The 21,552-nt window shown below is 39.0% G+C and overlaps 5 protein-coding genes across 5 annotated transcripts in view; 2 read left to right on the forward strand and 3 right to left on the reverse strand.

The window, feature by feature from the left end:
* Window positions 1–188: 188 nt before the first annotated feature.
* On the reverse strand, window positions 189–4,521 carry LOC306985499 (uncharacterized protein; the record flags this gene model as incomplete). Its single annotated transcript, XM_079587826.1, is given in 4 exon segments — window positions 189–1,041; window positions 1,340–1,861; window positions 4,223–4,473; window positions 4,475–4,521. Coding segments are annotated over 4 exon segments (1,200 nt in total). The 3' UTR covers window positions 189–661.
* Window positions 4,522–4,865: 344 nt separating this feature from the next.
* Window positions 4,866–9,253, reverse strand: gfod2 (glucose-fructose oxidoreductase domain containing 2). Its single transcript, XM_079587926.1, has 4 exons — window positions 8,851–9,253; window positions 7,675–8,011; window positions 7,182–7,360; window positions 4,866–6,611 (listed from the first exon to the last, which is right to left on the reverse strand). The coding sequence occupies exons 2-4, from the start codon at window positions 7,925–7,927 to the stop codon at window positions 5,940–5,942; spliced, it is 1,104 nt and encodes a 367-aa protein (XP_079444052.1). The 5' UTR covers window positions 7,928–8,011; window positions 8,851–9,253; the 3' UTR covers window positions 4,866–5,939.
* A 406-nt stretch (window positions 9,254–9,659) lies between these two features.
* On the forward strand, window positions 9,660–13,765 carry thap11 (THAP domain containing 11). The gene has a single exon (XM_079587940.1). The coding sequence runs from the start codon at window positions 12,260–12,262 to the stop codon at window positions 13,010–13,012; it is 753 nt and encodes a 250-aa protein (XP_079444066.1). The 5' UTR covers window positions 9,660–12,259; the 3' UTR covers window positions 13,013–13,765.
* Window positions 13,766–13,843: 78 nt separating this feature from the next.
* cog4 (component of oligomeric golgi complex 4) lies at window positions 13,844–21,425 on the reverse strand (the record flags this gene model as incomplete). The annotated part of the gene is made up of 19 exons (XM_079587876.1): window positions 13,844–14,119; window positions 14,232–14,360; window positions 14,452–14,553; window positions 14,623–14,706; window positions 15,491–15,583; window positions 16,143–16,259; window positions 17,130–17,192; window positions 17,314–17,491; window positions 17,660–17,826; window positions 18,476–18,594; window positions 18,908–19,041; window positions 19,139–19,197; window positions 19,689–19,846; window positions 19,935–20,040; window positions 20,159–20,352; window positions 20,535–20,709; window positions 20,806–20,920; window positions 21,011–21,093; window positions 21,291–21,425. The coding sequence occupies 19 exons, from the start codon at window positions 21,423–21,425 to the stop codon at window positions 13,985–13,987; spliced, it is 2,346 nt and encodes a 781-aa protein (XP_079444002.1). The 3' UTR covers window positions 13,844–13,984.
* nrn1lb (neuritin 1-like b) overlaps window positions 21,212–21,552 on the forward strand; it is a 70,520-nt gene continuing 70,179 nt past the window's right edge. Inside the window, exon 1 of the mRNA XM_079587955.1 lies at window positions 21,212–21,518. The gene's annotated coding sequence lies outside the window, so the exon portion shown is untranslated. The remainder of the gene's footprint in view (window positions 21,519–21,552) is intronic.

The following is a 21,552-nucleotide window of genomic DNA, read 5'->3' on the forward strand; positions in this document are numbered from 1 at the left end:
ATGCAAATGTGTCTAAAAACTAATTATTTTGAATTATTCACAATAAATATTAATGCAGTACCACCATCTTGTCAGCCTTCACATTAAGCAAAACTCTGCTCTAAAGTTATAAATTAGAACCATGACAGTCATGACATACGTTATCAACTCCAAAAACAAATAATAACAAAAATAATAACAAAAACACAGCCCAAATGACTGAGGAAGGAAATTTGCTTATAGCTTTTTTTTTATTCCCAGTGCATAAATGTACAAAAACACATTTGAATACATTCACACACTGGTCGATTTCGGATCAAACATTAACTTTTTTTGTGTTAACACTCATATATACATGTATATATACAGCATGTGAGTAGATCTAATGAAAACTGATTTTCTAGTTATCTGACATGAAAGGCCTTCTCATTATTAATCTCTATTTAATGACAGGAAATCTATAATTTGCATGCATGCATGTACGTGTTTGAAATCCTGGAAGGTTAAGGTAAACTTTCATTTAGCTAAAGAAAATACAACATCCCTGGCATTTCCCCCACTCCCCACAACCCCATTCCCCAAATCCAAAGCAATCTTGTAAAAAATAAAAAGGATAAAGAAATAACTATTTCCATAAAAAGGAAATCATTGTTTCCTTGTGAAACAGACATACTGAAGTATATCAACAATTGTAAAATCCAGCGGTCTGTCCCTGTGCATGAGCATTTTTCCAGGAGTCCAGTTCTTGTTTCTGTTTCTCTAGCTCCTCTTTCTCTTTCAGCAACTCCTCTCTCTCCTTCTGCATCTCCTCTTTTTCCCTCTGGAGTTCGTTCTTCTCCTTCTGGAGGTCTTCTCTTTCCTTTCGCAACCTTGCATGTTCCTGCTCTTGTTCACATTTCTGATTTTGAAGCACTCGGCGCTCAGCATCCATTTCACGGAACTGCTGCAGTAACTCTTTCTGCAGCTGTATGCTCCGCCCCTCTTCCTGCTGGACACGCCTCAACGCCTCTGTCAGCTCCCGCTCTCTTTCCAATATACGCACACCCTCAGACCACTTAGCTCCTAAGAGGAAAACATTTCAATTGTGATATTAATATTAACAATTGTGTGTGGTGTGCTTTTGTCATTTTATTTTATATACTATAGAATATTATTAAGATACACTAAAAATGAAAAAGAGACATGTTATTTGTACAAGTTTAAGGTGTTTGTATATCTTATTTAATTTGAGTTAACATCAGTTAAGTTAGTGTTTTTAATGGTTTTAGTTCTAGTTAACTGTAGTAACCCCGTCACAACATCCTTTTCACACAAAATGTAAATATGTATATTGACAAGAAGAGTTAAAAGCAAATTATACCCGAGTATCTATCTAGGCTGGTACTGCAGGGCAAACGGACATCACGCTTAGGTGGCACAATGTGTGATCTGGTCGGAGTCCCGCCCGCTAATGTGGGAGAGGAAGCAAGTCGGCTCGGATCTTCTGCTTTACGCTTGCTAGGCCGCTTTTGTGGGTGATCCTCAAGTTGTGCAAACTCATTGGGATGCTTATGCTGTAGGTGTCTGATAAGGTTACTTGTGCTACTCCGGTGCTGGATCTTCTCCATGCAGAGCAAGCACAGGGCTCGTGGCTCCTGGCCAAGCTTTCGATAGTGCACCCACACGGAGCTCCACTTGCGAGTATTACCTGGGGTCTCATCCTCTTGTATTTCTTTCCCATCCCCTTCATCAACAGGCACCTCGCCTTCCTCATCAGCCACCTCTGCTTCAGCTGTCCCCTCTCCTGCTGCAGCACGAAGGATCCCTTTGATGGCACCATCCATTTCACCATCTTCTCCCACAGATTCCACCTCTACCTGCTGCTCGTCCATTAACACTGTAACTTGGCACAGAAAAAAAAGGAAGAAAAAATAAGGTGCATTGGTTATTTAAAATGCCCCATCACTTCATTCAATTTGACTGAACTTTGTACACCTGCAGCTAGATGATGACAAAACAGAACGTTGCTGTGCAACAAAAGTAACAATTAACTAGAGTGCAAAAGTCGGGTTCCAAAAGTAAAAATCCCATTAAATTTTTTCCATAAGGGAATTGATTTTTAATGATAATTTAAAAACCTTCAAACAAAGACAGACCTACTCTGAGATAAGAAGTGGTTAATCAATGGAATATACTTTTGTTGAAGCTATCAGTCGACATATCAACTTTTTAATTTTTCAAATAGTGTTCAAATAGTGATGAAAAATTACATTATACATGATTCTGCAGAGAAATCTCCAGTCAGGGAATTCAACAAGCAAATCACACCAAAAGAACACTTTAGCATCATTCCCATGAATTATCCAAACCGCTTTATCTTTATTAAGATCGCAGGGACTAACCCAGCATCGTGGACAACATCTTAACTGCCGTTTGCAAATATCTGACATGCTTTAATAGTGAAACATTTTTGTCATCTGCTAATTATCTTTTACTGTATTTGCCTCATTTCAATAATTTTTCCTGTTGCATTGTTCTCCTGACATCATTTAGTTTTCAGGAGGTAAATTGTACTTGTACGCCTTGGTTGTCATGACAATAGAATTCTATCATATTCTTTTGGCAGTGTATGATTTGGGCGGGACTTTTAGAGCTTTTGGGCTTGAAATCGTCGCTCGCATTCACACCTACGGACAATTTAGTGTCTTGAAATTGACCTATGCGGCATGTATCGGGATTGTGCAAGAAACAGGAGCATTCGGAGAAACCCCCAGCAGACACAGGGAGAACATCCAAGCATCCAAAGCCTTGAACAGGCCTTGCTGTGAGACGACAGTGCTACCCACTGAGCCACCGTGCAACCCGTCCCAACATAGAATTAGTTGAAAGTAAATATTTGTATGGTTCTGAAGGTTTTTAAATAGGGGTTTGTTCATATATAATTTGCCTGATAATATACAAAAAGAATTCTCTAAGAATTTGTGTAAAAAAAAAAAATTCTGGCTGAGACAGTATTTTCGAGTGATAAAGAGATATCCAAAATTCCCCCCTGTAAAAACCTGAATCTAATTTGTTAAAATTAAGAAAAAAAAGTTTAACCTGGCTTAATCCAATGTTCACATTTTTGTTCTAAGATCTATTTTAGATGCAATGCCTAATAGCATATTTGAACATAATATTTCAGAAAACTTGAAATACAAAAAATGTTTGTAATTCTTAATGTAATCAGTCAACTGGGTATATCGATATCTAGTAACGTTAGTTAATTCCATAGGGTTAATTCACCTGGGGTGTCTGATGACGGAACATAACGTTGTTCTTATGGAAGCTGATCACAGACATTAACAGGTGTTGTACATCAAAGCATTTCCTATCCATTACTATCCATTTTTGTACATACAAAATTTTATAGAAACAAATAATCTTGGCTTTAGCCAATGACCAGTTTTAGAATAAAAAAAATAAAAATCGCGCCCATCCGGGGATGTGACAGATGGTACATCACGTGACAATTTCGGATCAAATAGCCTACTGCTCAATACAAATAAGATGTTAGAAAATGACATTGTGTAATTTATTAATCACTGATAATTCGTGTATAATACGACTTTATATTTCGCACACAATGGGGTCGTTCCCGTTGAAGGTTTTCTGTCCCGTTTATTCTGAACGGGAGGGGGCGGGGTGGCTCTTTCAGTCAAAGAAAGCACCGTATATTGCCGATCCAAATCAGCGACACGATTCAAAAGATTCATTCGTTTGACTGAACGAGTCGAATCGATTCCCGTCGGGGAAATTCGTTTGAGATGATGATCATATAAAATATGCTAAATTAGCCTTCTATCATTGAGCGACATAATATAGACAATAGTTTGGGAAAAAAGCAACATGGCGTCGTTGCGACATCCACCCAAAACCATGGCCTAGGCGAAACTCTCGTCACTTTGACACAAGACTCTGTTAAACGAAGCCGTTCTTACCGAAGAGTCGATACTGAATCACACAATCACAACGTTCACAGTTTTGAACGATAAAGCGCCTTTAAATTAGCTCCTGGACTCACTGGTGGTAAGATATAAGCACGTGCAAAGTAACGTTAGGCCAAAATGGAAGGGAAAACATCACAAACCACAGAAGACATACGAGGTGTCGATTCTAAGTTCCATACCCAGCCAGTTGTATCATAGACATATCACAGTAACGTTACACCATGACAGTGTACATAATGGTACACACTACAAGATAATAATTGAACCTTTCATACCTTCCACGCAACCAGTGTCGTTGCGTTTGGATACCGCATCTGTCGCGGGCTTTCTTTTGTCCAACGAGGAAAAATCTGACGGGTGTTTCGTTCGTAAATGACGAAGCATGTTTGTTGTGTGACCAAAATACAAAACCGTCTTCATACAGAGAAGACACAATACTCTTCTTTCATCCTCCGCTTGGAAAAATGACCAGACTATACTTCGCTTTCGTGCCGCCATTTTCGAACGAGTCGACTTTGAATGCTGATTGCCTTATTTTAGATGGTAACCTTCTCTCCGTGAAATTCTCGCGCATGCGCTCTTTTGCTGATGCTTTGATCACTGAGCAAAATGTTTCAAGAGTAAGACATAAAAACAATATGTGAATATAGTTTCCTTAATGTCTTTGTTATGAATGTTATCCTTAATGTTCATATTTATAATACTTTATGTTAAAAAATGTACTCATTTTTATGAAATATATCGTAAGACGAAGTAATAGGCTAGTTATTGTGTGTGTCTCTGATCTGCAATGTTAAACTGTGTCTGTTTTCAAACATTTTAAGTTAATGTCTTTTAAGTCAAGACTGTTTATGATTAACAGAGAGAGAACTACACATTAATAAATACGGATATTTTTTATAAATAAAACACCTTGTTGGTGTAAAAAAAACATTTGTTTTATTTTATTTTAACATAATTGAATCTTGAAGTCCAGCGCATGTATGACACAACTGTACATTAGTAGCCTAAATCTAAATTTTAAAAAGCAACGGACAAAGCTTCACGTATCTTCAGCATTCTCTGCTTGTACAATTATTAACATTTTACAAAGTTTCTTTTTTTCTGTTTATTATCATTGGTGCAGGATTCACAATCAAACCACCAGTATGTCAATCTCGCGAGAAATTCAGACTAGGGTTATCATCCAGACACGAGCCTTTAGCGCCCCCTCTAGAATGTCAATAGGCATTCGTGTTATATCCACGTTTAAAAAGAACAAAACAAGGTAAATATGTTGTTTTTCAACAGGCATTTGTGTAAAACCCAGAAGTAATCATATTTAATTAAATTAAGTAAATGTTTATTATTAAACTTATAAGAATTAATAAAAACACAATCCAAACAGTGCAGACACAAATTCAGCAATAAAAAATATAATTCAAGAAACTATGTGCAGCTTAGTAAAACCATTAGCATGTCCAATGCATTGGACATTAGGCTATAAGTCACAACAGGTTTATTACAGAAAATGATATCTAGTGTCCAGCATAGTAAGTTTCTCAGTGCCATAAAAGCTCTCTCTCGTGCGCACATATACAGAAAAAAAATCCTCAGCAGAGCACAAGCTTATATTCACTACTCATATAAAATATAAAAACTTGAGTGGCTCACACTTATATCCTGTGACTCAAATTTAAACTGATCACATAAAAATAATGAAAGCACAAAGTTTCACAGATAAGCTTTGCACATCTTTTTTTGTAACAAGAAATAGGCAAAACAACCCTGAAACCACAATTCCTATCCAGTGACGCATCTCCAGTGTTTTGCGACCCAATTCCCCTGATAACTTAAAACTTGCAGTAAGTACGCATAAACTCAGATAAATTATGTATTCAGTCTCAGGTACTTCATGTTTAAAATGAAAGCATGGTTATTTGATTGTAAAAGAAGGTAAATGATATTAATAGGGTTGGTCTTGAGATATAGAATGTAACAGTGTGTGTAGTGTTAGTTCGGCAGGGTCCTGTGGTTGTGGTTTGGGTCAACATCCTGAATCTTGACCTCCACTGACTCCCACTCTCCAGAGCGATTTGATCGTTTGATGGCATCCACAACTGTCTGTACATATAGCCCATCCTCGAAGGAGGCTGCCATGGAAACAGGATGCCGCACCCAAGAGCGCCTGTCCTCTTGTGCCTGAAAAGAGAGTCTGAGCTGAGTGACCATGCCATTCAGTCCCCTAACAGATGGCCCTACACCTTCTCCACCATCAGTCATAAGAAGCTCCTCTATTTGCATGCTGGTCCGCTGGCCATACAGCTCTGTTCCTCGAGTAATGAGTCGTCCTGATGACCCCACAAGCATTATCTCATGCACATCTGTGCCAGGTAGATTGAAGTTTAATGTAACGCTGCAGACCACACCTCCGCTCATCAGCAGCTGAAAGCAAGCATAGTCATCTGCGGTGACAGAACGAATCCCTCCCGCTGGGCCACCTTGACGTACAAAAGTCCGGAGCATTCCATGCACTCGCATAGCCCGACGTCCCGTGAGGTGGCTCAGGAGGTCAATGATGCAGGAGCCCACTGTATGCAGGCCACCTCCCCCCATAAGCTCCTCCCACGCCCAGCCATATGATTGGCTGAGCAGTGAGCCTCCATATACTCTTGCTTCACATACCTTGAAAAGGAGAGAAAAAAAAGTGGTCAATGAGTTTATTATTTTGACCAGTCTGAGTTAAGTCATAATGTAACATATGAAGAAATATCTTTAAAAAAACATTAAATGTTTTTTTTTTTTTTTTTTTTTTAAGTCTCATAAATATGCTTTATGCTAACCAAGGCTGCATTTGTTGATAAAAAACATACAGTAAAACAGTATTATGAAATATTATTACAATTTAAAATAACTTAAAACCATTTAAAATAATGTTTTGTGCTTTAATGTATTTTACTCGTCTTCAGTATCACATGGTCCAGCAGTAAATATGCTGATTTGGTAATTAAGAATCATTTCTTACTATTATCAATGTGGAAAATAGTTGTGCTGCTTAACCTTTTTGTAGAAACACAATTTTTTTCAGGATTCTATGAGTAGAAATGTCAAAAGAATAGAATAAATGGAAAATAGAAATCTTAACATTATAAATGTCTAGTAATTTTCTTAATATAATTCTATAAATTATGTCATATAAATAAAATTATTAATTTCTTTTTATAAAAAAATGTGGGGGGTGTGAAATTCCAATACCTGCAAGGTCCCACAATACCCATCTCCTAGCAGGCGTTTCATCTGGACAAATGCAGGCAAGAAGCGCAAGGAATTTCCCATGATACTCATAAGCTGTGGGTAATATCTTGCCGCTGTCACCATCTTACAGGCATCTGTCAGTGTAGCTGCCTGCTCACTGATCACATTTTTCCCTATACCTATAGAGAACGAGACAAAAGAGAACAAATTTGGGTAAACAATGATGAAAAAAAAACAGAATATTTTCTATGCCTAACAAGTTTCTGCTTGAAGCAAGAGCTTTATCAACATAATCTTAACTGTGCTGGGGGGTTCACTGTGATCTGAGTATGCAACATTATCAGCCTGCAGGAAAAAAAGCCCAATGTGGCTTGTGCCAAGATGTTAAGTAAATAGTAGCACAGTAAACACTTGAGTCCAGGAAGGAACCCAACCCAATCCCCCGAGACAACACGGACAATCAAGATAAGAAGCCAAGGAGCATAAGTCTCACCTAAAGCTTTTACTGCAATCTGCCGAGTGTGGGGAGGAGGTGTCAATATGCAGACAAGGTGGACCTCCGGATGTAGCAGCACATCATCTGTTTGGCTGGTGGAAAAGGGAATGTCCAACTCGCTGGCTAGTGACTCTGCTTCCTCTTGTGTACGGCCCCAGACGGCCTGAACAGGGAAGCCTTCCTTTTGGAGCAACGGCACCAGGGCACGCACTGTCTGCCCTGTTCCAAACACACCCACGCCTGGTAACATTATTCTAACAGAGGACACTTACACACCAGTTGGTGTTTCATTCCACAATGCGACTGTAAAACTCTTGCAACACAAATGCACGTCCTGTGAAAAAAGAGAGAAACATCAAAGTTCACTGACTGACATTTGCACAGGGATGAAAAATAATCTCTAGACAGTGCATGGAGCAGCAAGTTAAAATTAACTTCAGGGCCATTTCAGGGTATCACGATCAATAGACAATAGAGATAAGGAGCTGTAAGAACCCACTGTTATCAGAGGCTCGGGTGACAGCCTTCAGATACAAGCGTTGCTGATCTACCAGCTGGCTTGTCATTTAATTTACATCCCAATGGCAGTGCACCTGCCCAGCAAAGGCAAATGAGAAAGCATACTTGTTTTTCCACTCTGGACTAAACACAAGGTAGTTCCTGGTTGGGCTAAATGAAAATCTTTATTGGCAAACACCTATTTTTAAGTAAATACTTCGAGAAAGTGTTTAGTTGAGCCAAACGGTACGACCACCAAGAATATCCTTAAATAACTGACATGGAAAGGGTGAATTTTACAAATTACGATGATTTTAATAAAGAAATGTAAACCATTCCAATTTTGTGATCCATTTTAGAGGTACACTAAAATTAGCATCACTTCCACGACCACGGGCTAATCCCCGGATGACGGGCGGATAGGCTTCCTTGTTGAGTTTAAAAGTTTAGACAATAACGTTAGTTGTGTTATATTATATATATAAAATAAGAACAATAAAAACCAACGAACTTGACACTTTCCAACAAGAACATGCCTATTACACTGCGGATATATAACGTTGTAGCTTAGCCGAACCAGTCCAGCCCTGCAGTCACAAATACGTTACACATTCTTCCTCGCAGAGTTTTGAGCTGGTGCCAGTTCCGCGCCTCGGTTATTAGTCCCATACTTACCGCAACACAAAGCCCAGGGATGCGATGGCGGTGCTGTGGAGAATGATGATGATGATGGCTACTAGAGGATGGTGGAGATGGACACCTCCCTCTCTTTCTGATCAACACTGGTCAGGGCTCGGAGCTCTCATGTTATCTCAACAGCAAGAGGAAAAACAGGACAAACCCGTCACACCTCCCACCCTCTCAACGTATATGGGACATTCTTCGTCCGTCTTAACATCACAGTACATTGTATCATGTGTAAGTTACAGCGCTGCTGCTGATCTTACTGCTGCTCATTGCTCTGTGCGCCGTGGGGGCTGATCTTTCGCCGAAGGAAGATGTTCAATGATGTGCGCATGCGCGAAACTGTCTTGTTTTTTTCTGCCACGCCCATATCAGCACATCTCCAACTAACAGTTAGGCACAATCCATCCACAATCCATATATTTGTTGTAAAACTTAATTAGATTGTTTAATAAGCAATTGTATAACTCGTTTATTAAAAATACCCAAGAACCTTGACCTTCACGACCGCATACTGAAAACAATACGTCACGATTTTGACAATCTATTGATATTCAAGTAAATGCACCAAAAAATAATAAAACCATGCAACATGTTACCACATAATTTCACCTTGTTATGTTACATTCCTTAAAATCCTTACCCTTTCTAGAATATTATAAAATTACACAAATTAGGTTTTAAAATGTATTCCAGAGGTGCAGTAACAAAGTACATTTATTTGAGTACAGTACTCAAGTAGGCCTACACTTTTTGAGTATCTGTACTTTACTTGAGTATTATTTTTTTCTTTTTACTATAAACTTTTTACTTTAACTTCACTACATTTGAAAGACAAATATCGTACTTTTTTACAATACGTACAATTCTGTTAAAGGTCCTTGAGTAGAAAGTAGTAGACTAACGTCAGTCAGGATTTTGGTTGGAAATGAAGATGTTGGTTTCTAACGTCAACCCGATTTGCATTTTCAACCATAATACAACGTATGCCCAACGTTGGAGATTAATGTCAATGTCTTCTAAAGTCTTCTAAATGCAAATTGTGTCATTGTTTTGAGGGAACACCCAGACAATGGGTGTCCGAAACCATTGAGGACGTTAATGAGTGCACTTATTGAATCTCACATTCAATCCCACTACTGGAACTGTGTTCTAGAACTAAATTTGATATTGATATGAGGAAGGTAGGAAGGTAGATTCAAAGGCATAAGGTACATACAACAATAATAAAACAATGCATTGACATTTACTTTTTACTTTAGAATTAAAAACAAGTACTTCTGTGCAACTTTTACTTGTACAGAGTAATAAAATCTGTACTTTCACTCATGTAAGGAAGTGGTGTACTTTGTCCACCTCTAAATAAACTAGTTTATATGACCATTTGTTAAAAAAGAAAATTTGTATTAATCTTTAATCTCTTTATTTTAGGTACAAAAGCAAATTTACACTGTGTTTATGGTTTATAATGAAGATAAGCACCCTAGATTGACCTTTGAGTAGATGCTTTGGACTCTATTATGTAACAAGCATAGATTAGAAATATTAGGCTAGTGGTTGTCATTTTGAAGTGCTAAAATATAGGATATGTATCATATATTTTTGTATCTATTCTCAGCTGATCATGCTGCTACTGATATGAAGGCAATTTCCCTGACAATAACACATTCTTTGAAATAAAATACTTTTATAGTTTGGTTTAATTCAATATCACATAATGGTCTACTTGTTTGTTTTGAAGACTCACTGTAATTCAATTTAATAAGACTAGACAGTCTCTTTATTAGGCTACCTTAAACTGGCCAGTGAGAATTATTTTTCAAATTTTTTTTATTGCAAACTTATACATAACTACAAGCTCAGGGAAGTTAAGCAAGGTTGTATCATTTACAATAGTATCCACAGGAGTAAATCACGCACATCTTATTTTCAAATACAGGTGCTGGATCACAAGTAATCCATGTAGTAGACAGTCTGAGGAAGGGCCATGTGAGGCCCGAAACGTCACTAATAAAAAAAATAAAAAAATTTTTTTTGAATGGGAGCTTATTTCGGTGTGCGGATCTGTTACTTACTACATGTATCATTTACAATGAACAAACAATGATACACCACAGAAAACACCACAGAATCCACCGAAGGGGTTGTTTTGTAGCGCTAGGCGACGCGTTTATTCAACGTCTACCGCAATCTAATGTTGACGTCCGTGGGATGGGACCTCTAGGCTATGTAAGGGTTATTTAGGGTTATGTGACTGTTTGTGGACGTCTTTTCAACATCAAATTTAGACTACTTTTAGACGTCGTTTTTATACAACCTCTATATAGTCCCATGTTTCAAAAGGGTGGAGGACATGTTCCATGTATTTACATTTATGCATTTGGCAGACGCTTACATATTTACATTCCTACCAGTTCTTTCTTTCCCTGGGAATCAAACCCATGATCTTGCATTGCAAGCACCAGTGCTCTGTTTGAGCTACAGCATATACACCTTTGTATACACCTTTGTATAACAAGGTGTATATGCAAAGCATTACACCTTTGCATATACACCTTGTTGATATTTGTAAATAATATTTTTTTTTTTACATATTAATCATGTACATTTCCTGCACCTGTCATAGACATCCAAATGACGTCCCAAAAAATAACCCAGTTCAAAGGTCAGATGTTGAACGTCAATTATATATGACGTCCAAGTTGGGTCATGGTTGGACATCCAAATAGTGGACCTAGTTTGGACGTTGGTCGTGTCCAGAATTGGTCATGGACCGAAGGACCCAATATAGACATGAGCTGCACGTCTATCCGACGTCCAATGTTTAGTGGGTAGTATGTCATGATGATGCCGTTATGTTTTTAAAGCTGTATGTTTTATGTATTTTTATGTTTGTTTTATTTGTTATGTTTTTAATTAAAATGTTTAAAATTTTCGCTCGCTATAAATGGTACTATTTCCAATTAAAATGTTGTGGGATAGCATAATTAATAACAAATTGATACACACAAAAAAAAAGTTTTAAATTAGTGCTACATGCACCATGCTTGTAACAAAAGCACTTTGAACGTTGCATGGGTTTAATAAATCTAGTTCCATTTGTAGCATATAAATGTAATTTCAAAAATTTTGTTTTGATAAATATAGTGCAAGTTATAGTCGTTAAAACACTACAACACTCCTGGTTTTGAATTCTGAAGCCAAACTGGCTATATTTGCGCAGACGCAAGTCTATCGACTAGCATTTGAAACCAAAACAGGAAGTCGTAAGTATTGTGGGACGTGTAGTTCCGCTTGTAGGCCGCGGGTCTGGATAACAGCACACGAAGGAACCAAACAAAACAAAATTAGAGAAACTTCCAAGGGACTGCAGCATTACTGGTGCATCTTCTACAAAATCATGCCCGGCTTTACTTGCTGCGTGCCCGGATGCTACAATAACTCACACCGGGACCGGGATCTGCGATTCTACACCTTTCCGAAGGATCCCACTCAGCGAGAGATATGGCTGAAGAACATTTCGCGGGCCGGGGTGAGCGGCTGTTTTAGCACTTTCCAGCCCACCACCGGCCACCGGGTCTGCAGCGTCCACTTCCCCGGCGGCAGGAAAACCTACACCATTCGCGTCCCGACCCTTTTCCCTCTGCGCGGGGTGAACGAGAGGAAGAGTAGACGGGGAAGGAGCAGGAAGGTGTCCGCGGTCGTGCCCATCATCACCTCGATCGTTTCCACGGCTGACGAGTCAGCGCCAGTGGAGGAAGAGGGCGACACCGAAAACACCACCGTGGTGCAAATAGGTCAGAACGGCCAATACATCGCGCCCGTGGACCTCACCGTTTCGGGGGACGGTTCCTGCCTTACGGCGGTGGTCTCGGGCTCAGATTTATCCGGGGACAGCACGCCGTGCCCCGTGGCCGATCTCGCGCTGTGCGGGGCGGATCACTCGTACTCGCTCACCACCGGCACGACGTCTGCAGAACTGCTTCGGAAACTGAACGAGCAGCGGGACATAATCGCACTGATGGAGATCAAAATGAAGGAGATGAAGAACACCATCCGACAGCTGCGGGTCAACGAGGCACGACTGCAAGAGGAGCTGCGCGAGCGGGACCGCCTGATCTCCGCCAACACCATCATTAAGAGAAAACTCTGACAAACAACGTAAAGAAACGATGGACTAAAGACGCATAGGACGGTCTGTGCTTCTGTAAGACAAGGCAACGACAATTCAGTTTCATCGTAGTTCTCATTTAAGCTTTCTCCAGGACTCAGAAATGGTAGATAGGCTGTGTGTGTTAGAGCGCAGATACATGAGTTCAACCTGTTTGCACGAGCTGTCAGGCACAGCGCTACACGGATACTGAGATGAGTTCAACAGACTGGTCCTTCTCATTTTATATTTAATGATACACGATTGTGTTGTTTGTGTGTTGAAAGAAGCAGATTCCAGATCTGCCTACTGCCACACATCATGTTACATGCACACAGAGACTGCTTCATATAAGTGTGTAAACAAACGACTGCTTATCATTTGTTTATGTTTGTTTTTTAATATCAAGAGTGCATCAGGTCAGAGCTTCTGGTCCAGGTGAGCCGATTCTTTACATGCAGGTTAATGCAGTTAGAAAAGATGAATGGTTTGAAGTAAACTGTTTTTGAACTATAACTCGTGGGACTCTTTTTTTATGGCATGACATTTAAGCAGAAACAAAATTAAGTTCTGAATATTTTTACCACACAAGTTATGGATATATTGCTATATTGTGCTATACAAGAAAATATACTACTTTTCTATTTGAAGCCTTGTGCCATCACATTTATTCAAGGAAACTATTTTCTTGTTAATGAATTGTGCTCAGTAAAGCATCCTCAAATTAACCTAACTTTCCAGTATTTTGCAAAACAAAATTGTGGACAGAAGATATTGACCTTCAATTAGAGGGTAAGCTTCAGAATAGCCTGAAGAACAATCTGATCCACAATGTTGGTTGGTAATACATTTATTACATATGTTTAAAAAAACAAAACAATTTGTGTGTATACAAATGTTCAGAGATAACATACATTCATTCAGGTTACCCAAAACTCAATTTCTACACATGAGACCACGTTTGAAGTGTTTTTGTTAGAGTCGTAATCTTTTGATGTCCTCGCTGCGGAAATCTACCCTTAGAGCCAAGACCTGCCGAACTTCAGCAGGGGTCAGACGCCACGTCAAAGGCCCAGAGTTGGGACCCCAATAATCCAGGATCTCAGACACCTCAAGAAGAAAGACACAAAATCAAACAAAATTCCATATGATACTGCCCTCTTAGTCATAGACTAGATTTCAATGATTAACATTTTTAAATGTCAGTCAAAAAGCCACATACCCTCTCTAAGTTGAGAATAGTTGCCATCTGTGTGAGTCGGGCAAACTTATCCCGGATGGTCCAGGAGGTGACAGACGAGAGGTATGCAACCAAAGCACGCAGCTCCTTATCAAACTGTAATCCACCAAGCTACAACCCAGAATCAACAGGACAGTTAGGATGTCAGGGTTTTTTAAGCATATGTAGCTGTGCTCATTTGTGCAGGGTGTTTACATCTCACCCTGCTGAAGGTGCATTTGAACACGGTCTTCTCCATCTCCATTGCTATGAGACTGGTCATCAGGCTAGTTAGAGTATCGTAGATGACTGGTGACAAGCCCACCTAAAGAGAGGCATTTTAGAATGGATGTGTGTGTGTGCTCATGTGTAAAGCGGATTAAAATAAATGTACCTTAAACTCGGCCATGAGCTGCTCCAATTGGACAATGAGTTGCTGAACCCAAGGATCATTGGCTTCATACTCACTGAACTCTTCCTAAAGATAAAAGTAAGTAACTTGTAAATCCTCAGATAACATTTTTAGTTCATAAGATTAAGCAATACAACAGATTTTCCATCCAAAGTTGCAAACATAACTTATGCGCAAAATTGGAATATCGCATAAAACATTTGTGAATAAAGCACCGCTTCCATCCAGTGAGACGAAAAGAAAAAAATCCCTTCCTGATAAAGTGGCGCTAAATATAACAAAGTCGCTGCAGTAGGAGAAGGCACTGTATGTAATATTTTCTTATATAATAAATTACTTGAGCGCGCAGATGAAACGCAAATAAAGTTATCTTGCTTTCAGAGGTGGATCTCTACTGTTTGGGAACGCAGTCGTGTAAGACAGTTTCTGGGAGGTAATAATACTGAACCACTTTGATGACGGATTTTGCTCAGGCATTTCAGAATAACCAAAACAGTATTTCAGATGCTGCGCATCGAGACCGGGCCGCTGGTTAGTCCCTTCCCATCGCGCAAAGTCACGTCTTTTTTGATGTGCGCCGCATTGAGGAATTTATTCGGTAAATGCGTTTCCGTTGTAGTTCATGTGCATGTTTTCTCATGTATTATTCTTGGATAATACGTTTATTATATACGTTTTTTATGCACATTTTTAGAATTTATGCGCAAATCCAGTGATTGTTTATGCCATATCCCAAAATGCGTATAAAAATAGGTGGATGGAAACATGGCAATTGTCAACTCTTCAGTGCAGACATTTTTATTTCCTCTCTGCCAGTAGTAGTAGATATGATTATTTTATCATCTCATACCTCTTCAATATTGTGTGAGACAGACAGGAAGCTGCTGATCCAGGGTTTTACTTGTGGTCTAATAGAGGTGTTGTTAAGCTCCTGTAGCCCCTCCTGCACATACACAAAACGGTAAGAAAAACAGCACAAACATTCAAGATTTTGTAGTAAGATCTTTTTTAAAGAAATTAATACTTTTATTCAGCAAGGATACATTAAATTGATCAAAAGTGAAAGTAAAGACATTTATAATGGTACAAAAGATTTATTTCAAATAAATGTTGTTCTTTGACCTTTCAATTAATAAAAAAAAACATCCTAAATTTTTTTATCACAGTTTCCACACAAATATTAAGCAGCATGACTGTTTTCAACATTGATAATAATAAAGAAATGTTTATTGAGCACCATATCAGCATATTAGAATGATTTCTGTAGGATCATGTAATATAGAAGACTGGAGTAAAAATGCTGAAAATTCAGCCCTGCTAAAATATATTAAAAAACGCTGCATTTAATTCCAATAATATTTCACAATATTACAATTATTACTGTACTTTTGATCAAATAAATGTAGCCTTAGTGAGCATAAAAGACTTCTTTCAAAAACATTTGAAAAAGTCTTACCGACCCATACTTGTGAACGATTGTGTGTAAACAGATTCTCACTGACCTGGAGGAGGTCCTTGAATTTGCTAGAGGTGGTGACCAAATCAGATAGACAGCTGTCAATCTTAGCCTTCGCATGATCTGAGCCTGCACCCTGACTGAACAACTTGGCACAATCACTCTGAGATGGACAGGAAGAGAAAGCAATTCAGAATGCTCACAACATCATCAAATATCAGCATAAGCCAGAAAGACCAGAGGATTCAAACTTTTCCAGTGTTATTGATCTCTTTCTTGCATTAAAATGGATATAATTTTCTCACATGATTACAACAAATCAAGCTAGTAAAAGTGGTCTGACATCATGTACTAGGGATGCAATCAGTAAAGTGTTTTTGACCAGCATCTTTTCCAAAAATAGCAATTCATGCAAGCTATTGAGCATAGTTGGTTAAGTTCTACCATTGGATGAAACACTTCCCCAAACATTTCTGGAAATTTCAAGTATTAGTTCACTCTCCCTCATGCCGTTCGAACCTTGAGAGACATTCTTTCTTCCATGCAACACAAAAAGTGAGTTTATTTGGACTGCTTTTATGATACATTTATAGGGCTTGAAAGCAACTATCCGCATTAACTGTAATTGCATGGAAAAGATTTCCAAATTTCTCTTTTTGTGTTCCATGGTATAACGCAAGATGAAGGAGATCAGGATCTAAATGGAGATTAAGGTATTTAATGATAGAGTAACAAGAAAATATCCAAACACAAGGAATGTAACTTAGAGTGACATGCAACCATGGATGAACAAAACCTGACAATGAACACAGGAAACACCAGGGCTTCTATACACAAAGGGTAATACACACAGGTGCAAATAATCAGGGAGTAATGAGGGAAACAGGAAACTGGAGCAGAACTACAAACCAGTAAAAGGAAACTCAAACCAAACAAAAGAGCAGACAAGTAAAGTGACATGACACATGAACGAAATGTCCTATTGGCCTGAAACAAAATAATCCTTGATGAAAGAAAGACGCATCACACTGACCTCTAGATTCTTTTTCAGGGTTCTGATATTCTCACTGCAGACCTCCACATTATTGAGAGTCACCTGAGAAAAAAACAAGCATTATTACACTTAAACACTACACGAAAACGTATTTTTAGTGAGAAGTACAGAAAAACAAGTGGGAAAAGTGACAGAGTGTGCGATAGAAAGACTTAATGCTGACCAAGTAGGCACTCTTTGCCTGCTCTTGGCTCTCAATCCCAAGCGTTTGTGTGAGGTTTGTTATCTTGCCCTGCTGTAGACTGCTCTGCATCATACTGACAGCACTGCTGACCCCACGCTGCAGGTCCTGCAGGGCACTGACTGGATATCCAGCTCGCAGCTTACTTACTAACACCTCTCTGCACAAGGAAACAGATATAGCGGATGATTAGATATTCAATAAAAATGCAGTTTCCAGAAATTCTCTAATGTGAATTTCTAAATTTTCAACAACCACAACAATAATTCTTCACATGCAGTTAGTCATCATCAGTAAGAATAATTAAATTCCAAATTTGTGCGTATACCTGAAGTCTGTCTCCAGAACGCTGGTTGCATGATTGATCATAGCGCACACGCAGTCAGAGCTGCTGCTGGTGAGAGCTCTGCTGATACATTTCTTCACAATGTAGAACACATCGTCAACCATGCTGGAGCTCAGCTGACCCACCTCAGCAGTGTCCATGACAACTGCCTATAAAGTCATATTAATCATCCGATGAGTACTGAGAACTAAACTGAGTCGATGACATTACTAGAACTGAATCAATACTGAACTGACTTCAGTAGAACAATGACACAATTCTTTTTAGAGCCGCTTTACAGGCGAAATTAACTCTGTTTGCATCATTGATTATTGATTATTCCTAAATGACAACGAATCGGCTATGTCTATAGAGAATGTGAAACCGTGTCACGCTTCGTTGCATGCGGGGTCGGTGCCGAAGTACTGGGATAAAAGTTTATAGTTTTAGATAAATGATATAAATACTAATGTCTACAGTAGCAATCAAAATAGAGTAAATCACCTTTTAAAAGTAACTAGGTGCTTCAAATAAAGATTATATCAATTACATAGTTTCACCAGTAGGTAGCGACAAGTGAATGTTAAAAAATTGATTTGTCATTGAATCATTCATTATAAGATTTGTTCAATTTATCCAGAATCATGCAGCTCTACTTCCTTGCTCAATAAAATAATGAATTTCATTCAATTAAAAAAATCTTACAGACCCCAAACGTTTGAATAGGAATGTGCATGTGACTGACAATAATCTCTGATCCAGGTATAATGTACATTCACACATGACAGCATGAAATGATTGAGTGTACATGTGGCGCACCTTGTTTACAGACTCTCTCATGTAATACTCCTCCATGGGAATGTAATAGCCAATCAGCTCCTGCATAGCGCGGCTCAGCTGACAATCTTTCAGTAAAAGTTCTAAACTCTGCTGATGCTCTAGGAAACAACAAATCAAGTATTAACATACAATACAAGCAAATGTTGAGTACGAGTATACTTTTTAAAAAATCAACATATAGTATATTGAAGTACATGCTCAATTTGTATACCCTAGTTACATACATTTTGTTCTTAACAGGCAATGATGGGGAGAAATAGGATCAAGAAAGAAGTATTGTGATGCCTGAATGAGCACCACGGCTTAATGAGCAGTAGCATGTATGCTAACTTCTAGGCTACATCTGAAGGCAATTATGTACTTGCTTATATAGTAATTTCATATCACATCCCATGAAAAGTTAAGTGTTACCTTGTATAACGGTTTCATCTGCCATTGCATCTGCAACCTCAAAGTCAGCAACAATACGCCGCCTCAGGAATCGAAAGTACAGCTCAGCTCTTGAGTTCATTAAGGTAACCTCACATAAGACAGGATCCAAGTCTCTAGATTAAACGTTAAAACACACAATAAATAAAACGTTGCCTTGTATTCACAAGATACTCATACAATCTTCATGATAAATTATTATATGTACCACACCTGGGTTCAATCTTTTCTGTAGTCATGCCCCTCATCATGCTGCTCTGGACAACCTGAAACTATTGCAAAACAAATAAAAAAGTAGACGTGTGTATAAATATATATAAAATGCACTTTAATCAAGATGCAAACATCAAATACAGCAAATGAACACACCGATACAGCACATTACGATACAGGGTTTTTAAAATGGGGTCCCCCAGGGGGCCGGAATGAAGTGACAGGGGGTCCATGAAAAAGTGTAAAACTGTTTAAAAAAAGAATGAATATATAACAAATAATACGATTAAAACAAATAATTAAATTAATAGAAATAGAAAAATTAATAGTGAGTAGAAAAAATATACAGTATAATAATGTAACTAAATAAAAAAATATATTTTAATTTATAATAATACATTTTTAGTGTATAAATTGGGTGCTTATAAAATATAAATTCATTTTAAATTTTAGGACGGGGGTCCATCACACAAGAATGATCATATTTTGGCGTTTTCGTTTGTAGCATCTAATAGATGAAAAACTTCTGGTATATACACACTACACACACCTTGTTGTTGTAATCTCTCTGTTGGATGAATTTGTCCACTATTTTCTGAGCCTGTTTGTCACACTCTTTCTGAAGGTGTGCAAGGAGTGTGTGCAGTCGGCCTGGTCCATAGTATGTTTCCACTATGGGCTGATGGGTTTCAACAATGCGTGCAATACCTAACAGATACAGACAAAGGCTGGTTGATCTTGATTCATTTAAACATTATAAATATTGCCCAGTTAATAGCGTTGCATCTGCTCTTACCTTCAAGCAGCAAAGTGAGGGTGTCAGCAAAGATGACCGGTGCTCTGCGTTCACCAAGATCAGAGCCAACAGCCAAGAGTAAGTTCTCCTCTGCTTTACTGGCCAACTGAAAGAGAAGTGAGCAAAAGACACAAGTCTTAATACTAGAACCCCAATAACCGAACCAAAGCATTCTCAACGGATTTCACTGGTCATTTAGGGTGGACATTCAGACATGCTCCTACCTGACTGCAAAGGTACTGTGCAAAGCGTGCAAGTCCCTGCTCATGGAGTCCCAGTAAAGGAAGGATCTTGAAAAAGCGCTCCACTTGAGGCAAGTCGGCCGTGGAAACCGCCTCCTCCAGTCGTGTTGTAACCAGCACCTTCAGATTGCGCTCTGCTTCCTGCAGCAATTCAAGGCTGGCTTCAACTGCACTGCCTGCATGGTGTATAGATAATAATACAATGAGTATCTGATTTCTAAGTATCTGTGCATATCAGTTTAAGCAATATGTGCATTACATATATTATTTCAACAAATCACATTTAACAATTTGCATAATTGTGTGTAACAGATTGTTCATTGCAATAGTTGCTTGTAATAGCCCCAAAAGTACTCACCCTCTCCACCTTGCTTGCTGAGCTCAATCACTGACTGGTCAAGAGAAAGATAGCGATGAATATGGGCGGCAGCCTGCTCATAGTCCTGGTTACGCAGGGCAGTCTGAACACCATCTGTACAGAACTTCAGGTCTAGAATATCATCTGCCCGCTGAATTGCTTGGTAAAGCCTTTTCTGAAACAGAGCCGCATAAACCAGGTGCAAAGCTTGAGTGGATGCTGTCTAATTGATAGACGTACATATCATCATGAGAATGTGTTTGTTGGCCACCTTGGTGAGGTCCAGCTGTCTGACTTTGCTGCTGACGTTCTCTGCCAGGCTGCATGTAAAGTTGATCATGCCAGAAAGCTGCACAGCATCTCCCTCGATCAGCTGCAAGTTTGGTCTGAGGAAAAACACACACACAATTTAACACCACACTATCCTATTCTTTGAGTTTAAAAGCATAGGTTAGGTGTAAAACACATACACTCACCCCATCCTGTGCAGGGCGAGCATCTTTGTTTCTATGTTGCTCTGCTGCCCCATAAGAGCGCCCAACTCCACCTCCACTTCCGCCTGTCAGAGCAGGGAGGTGCGTTTGTTTATATTCAATTCAAGCCATAGACAGTCAACATCCACACGCCGTTCAGTTACACACTCAATTTTTATACATAATAAATTAACTGACACAGCCGATAAGCCCTTTCTACCCTTCCTAATCATAAAGCTCAAAGGGACTAACGAACACTGTGTTTCCACAAATAAATATTTACCTCTTCGGCACATAGCTGCGCATACACTCGCTCCAGATCATCCAGCTCTGTCAGACCCTCTATGGTGTCGAACTGCACGGCGGAGAGCCCCGCCGGACCACCGCGACGGCGGGCCGGTGAACCAACTTCATCCATGACAGTCCCACATCCACACAAACTGCGTCACTTCCGCTGACTATAGTGCGTCATGGATTCAACTGTAGTATGCTACTTTACTCCCACCTAATGGTAGTTTTTTTTGTGTGTGTGTGTGTGAAAGAAA

The sequence above is a fragment of the Phoxinus phoxinus genome (genome assembly GCF_949152265.1).
Source record: "Phoxinus phoxinus genome assembly, chromosome: 2".
Lineage (NCBI taxonomy): Eukaryota > Metazoa > Chordata > Actinopteri > Cypriniformes > Leuciscidae > Phoxinus > Phoxinus phoxinus.

Coding starts and splice junctions, on each gene's coding strand:
- gfod2 (XM_079587926.1), bottom strand. CDS start 7,927: ATGTTACCAGGCGTGGGTGTGTTTGGAACAGGGCAGACAGTGCGTGCC. Junction 7,361..7,674: donor GATTGCAGTAAAAGCTTTAG/GTGAGACTTATG, acceptor CGTTCTCTATAG/GTATAGGGAAAAATGTGATC. Junction 6,612..7,181: donor GGTATTGTGGGACCTTGCAG/GTATTGGAATTT, acceptor CTCCTTTTCAAG/GTATGTGAAGCAAGAGTATA.
- thap11 (XM_079587940.1), top strand. CDS start 12,260: ATGCCCGGCTTTACTTGCTGCGTGCCCGGATGCTACAATAACTCACAC.